This window comes from Lycium ferocissimum, chromosome 8 (genome assembly GCF_029784015.1).
Source record: "Lycium ferocissimum isolate CSIRO_LF1 chromosome 8, AGI_CSIRO_Lferr_CH_V1, whole genome shotgun sequence".
NCBI lineage: Eukaryota > Viridiplantae > Streptophyta > Magnoliopsida > Solanales > Solanaceae > Lycium > Lycium ferocissimum.
This window is the reverse complement of record NC_081349.1, coordinates 41960187-41962542: the sequence shown is the minus strand read 5'-3', so window position 1 is coordinate 41962542 and position 2356 is coordinate 41960187. Positions and strand designations below refer to the sequence as shown.

At 36.3% G+C, this 2356-nt stretch overlaps 1 protein-coding gene across 1 annotated transcript; it reads right to left on the bottom strand.

The window, feature by feature from the left end:
- Nucleotides 1-367: 367 nt before the first annotated feature.
- On the bottom strand, nt 368-1839 carry LOC132068507 (HMG-Y-related protein A-like). Its single transcript, XM_059462115.1, has 2 exons — nt 1638-1839; nt 368-1115 (listed from the first exon to the last, which is right to left on the bottom strand). The coding sequence occupies exons 1-2, from the start codon at nt 1677-1679 to the stop codon at nt 645-647; spliced, it is 513 nt and encodes a 170-aa protein (XP_059318098.1). The 5' UTR covers nt 1680-1839; the 3' UTR covers nt 368-644.
- Nucleotides 1840-2356: the final 517 nt, after the last annotated feature.

The following is a 2356-nucleotide window of genomic DNA, read 5'->3' as shown; positions in this document are numbered from 1 at the left end:
CTCTACTGTGAATCTTGAAACAAAGAGTTAAACAGAAGTACACAATTCCCCAATCTACAAGCACAACCACTAGAGACTAGACAAGTCATTAACCCACTACTAATAAAAGAACAGGTGTACTAAGCTACCACTATTCGCAGGGTTCGGAAAACAACCGGATCACATAGCTAGACCACAATTAGTCTATTGTACGCCGCCTTAGCACAACTTCAAACCATGAACCCCTAGTCACACCTCAGCTCTCTCTTACCGAGACCACAATTGGTCTATTGTTCGCAGTCTAAGCTTGCAATTCTACAAGAGACTATTTGCAAAGCTTTGAAACTATGAACCCCTAGTCACACCACAACAACCCCTTCCGAAACTATTACCAAAGATAATACTAATACCTAAAAGAGGAAGATAGTACAACTAAAACCGTGACCACATCACACCATGGCACAATTAGTCTGATGTACACAGTCTTAGCTTGCATTTCCAGAAGAGACTATTTGCAAAGCATTGAAAACCATGACCCCCTAGTCACACAACAACTCTTACCGAAACTATTACAGAAGATAATACTACTACTACCTAAAGAAAAGGAAAATAAGACAACTAAGTCATTAGAGTCATCACCATCAATAAAACAAGCCTTCAATTTTTCAGCTTTCCTCTACATCATCATCATCATCATGAGCAGGCTGTGGCCTAACTTTCCTAGGCCTACCTCTAGGCCTCCCTGTTGGTGAACCAACACCGATCGAATCGGGACCCACAGCAGGTGCTGGCTTTGGCTTCTTTGAAGTAGTAGGTGGTGCATTAGGGTCTTTTCTTGGTCTTCCTCTTGGCTTTGGTGGTGCAGATTCAACAGTTTCTGTACCAGGTGGCAATGGAACTTTTGGTTTTGGTGGCCTACCACGACCCCTTTTTGGTGGAACATCTGGACCAGGTTTAATGTAATTGTTCTTGAGGAAAATAAGGTCGCCATTTTGTTTCATGTTGTCTAAATGTAAAGTTAACAGCTTTGCAACCTCTTCACTTAGATCTCCATACTTTGATTCAATGTACTTGGTTATTGCTGACTTGTTTGAACCCCCTTCTTGATTTAGTGCTTCAAGGGCTTCATAAATCATCTGATAAAAAAACAAAACCCCAAAACTTTATTTTCAAGAAACAAACATGCAGATCTGTTAAAAAAAAAAAAAAAAAAAAAAAAAAAAAAAACATTCTTGATTATCATATATCTCATGTGGCAACCATTAAAGCAGTCACTTTAAACTGCTCATTTTGTTCTCTTTATTCAAAATCTAGGGAATTGGGCAAAAAAAAAATTCATTTGGGTTCTTACAATTGCCAAAAACTGGAACTTTACAAGCAAAATATTTAGTGAATTACCCAGTAAAAAGGGAAAAAGCTACAATTTTTTTTTTTTGTTTTTATGTCACAAATGAGGGTTAAAGAAAAAAGGGTTCTTACATTTATCTTCAAAGATTGCATTTTTCATCAACAATTAAGGAAAAAACACAGAAATATGTGATAAAGATCAAGTTTTTTTTTTCATTTTTCCCAAAATATAGTACCTTGAAGGATAATTCTTGGCTCAAAATATTAAAAATAAGATGCAAAAAATGGAAATTTTAAAATCTTGATTTTACCTCAGGGTATGATGGAAGTTGGTTGAAGCTTTCAGTAGCCATGGAGAGAGTAGTGGCGTGGGTGGTGGGGTGTGGGGTGTGGGCGTAGGGGGTGGGTTTAGAGTTCAATAAATGTCCCTACAAGAAAGAAGAGAGTCAGCTTCAAAAGCACAGTTGAAAATTGCCACCACCAAGTACTCATAATAACACTAGGAATTAAAGAACAAAAAATATCTGGAAAAAAAAAAGGTGTATATTCATAGTTGATGAGTGGCTGAAGATTTAGGATAGGAACATAATCCAACGGTTGAGAATGTAAGAAACATTGTGTTACAAGGATATATGACGTGGCTTTTGTTTTGTCTTTTTTTGGAGTGGATAAGATAACGACGGACTATTTTAGAGCCCAACTTATGAGAAAAACAAAGATTTTTAAGCCCATTTTGTAGTGTGACCATTATTTCAGGGGAATTTCATGGATAGCCAATTTCAGGACCTCCACATTTAAGCATGGCTGAAGTTCTTAAGTTTTTACAGTTTAGTCACTTTAAATCAATTTAAGACGCGCATAAGTCAAATTTCTAACAGTTTAAAAGCTAGCAAATTTTAAACGTTTTTATTTGAAGTTTAGCTAGGGAATCTCAAATTTTCTGTAATCATCGTGAAGTTTCGTTTGTCAAAGTCAAAATTCAAATATGTGTATCCGAAGTTTCCATCATATATATTCAAAACTGAAAGTA

What these genes read in the sequence shown, in the direction of transcription:
- LOC132068507 (XM_059462115.1), bottom strand. Translation starts at nt 1,679, where the DNA reads ATGGCTACTGAAAGCTTCAACCAACTTCCATCATACCCTGAG. An exon ending in AACTTCCATCATACCCTGAG is followed by an intron (nt 1,116 to 1,637) that starts GTAAAATCAAGA and finishes TTTTTTTATCAG; the next exon opens with ATGATTTATGAAGCCCTTGA.